General features: G+C 39.1%; 1 protein-coding gene across 1 annotated transcript; it reads left to right on the top strand.

The window, feature by feature from the left end:
* Positions 1 to 85: 85 nt before the first annotated feature.
* On the top strand, positions 86 to 675 carry LOC106532750 (cytokinesis protein sepA; the record flags this gene model as incomplete). The annotated part of the gene is given in 1 exon segment (XM_014028878.1): positions 86 to 675. A coding segment is annotated over 1 exon segment (177 nt), but the record flags the coding sequence as incomplete, so codon positions are not given.

Genomic DNA, 675 nt, shown 5'->3' with positions numbered 1-675 from the left:
TGAGAAAGAAAGTCGGGATCCTGAGAAAGAAAATTGGGATCCTGAGAAAGAAAGTCGGGATTCTGACTTACTTTCTCAGGATCCTGCAAAAATTTCTCATGCCGGGTACACACCAAACGCGTTTGGAGCAGCCAAAGCAGCCAGTTTACATGCAAAGTCTCTGCAGCTGAAGCGTCGAACACAAAGTATATATATACCAAATGAACCATATGTATGTTGTGCACCCGGCCTGCACTGTTCTGTTATTTATGTGACCCAAATTTGGTAGTTATTTGACTTCCTTTCTAGTTAGTATTTTGCCGTTCAAAATTGGAACTTTACACAGTATATATTACCCTAAATTTCTGTTTATTTTATCTTTGTGCATTTACTGCAGACTGAATTTAGAATTCTGTGAAGTATTTAATTTTATTCTTTATAGCTAGTCGACTGATTTCTTCATTGTGTTGTTTTACTCTTGTTAACCTACATATGACAATATATGATTCCTGAAATTTCATGAAACATATTTCATATACATATGTCAATGCTTTTCCCCAGAGGCTGTATGCTGCAAACGGTGGAAGACACTTCGTGACACCTTTGCCAAAGGAGTGCAAAAAGGAACGTGACAGACACCGGAGCGGTGCTGGAACAGATTCAAGTCCGAAATGGAAGTTCATGTCGGTGCTGTCC

The sequence above is a fragment of the Austrofundulus limnaeus genome, unplaced genomic scaffold (genome assembly GCF_001266775.1).
Source record: "Austrofundulus limnaeus strain Quisiro unplaced genomic scaffold, Austrofundulus_limnaeus-1.0 Scaffold6, whole genome shotgun sequence".
Lineage (NCBI taxonomy): Eukaryota > Metazoa > Chordata > Actinopteri > Cyprinodontiformes > Rivulidae > Austrofundulus > Austrofundulus limnaeus.
Note: the sequence above shows the minus strand (reverse complement) of the source record. Positions and strands in the feature narration are given on the sequence as shown.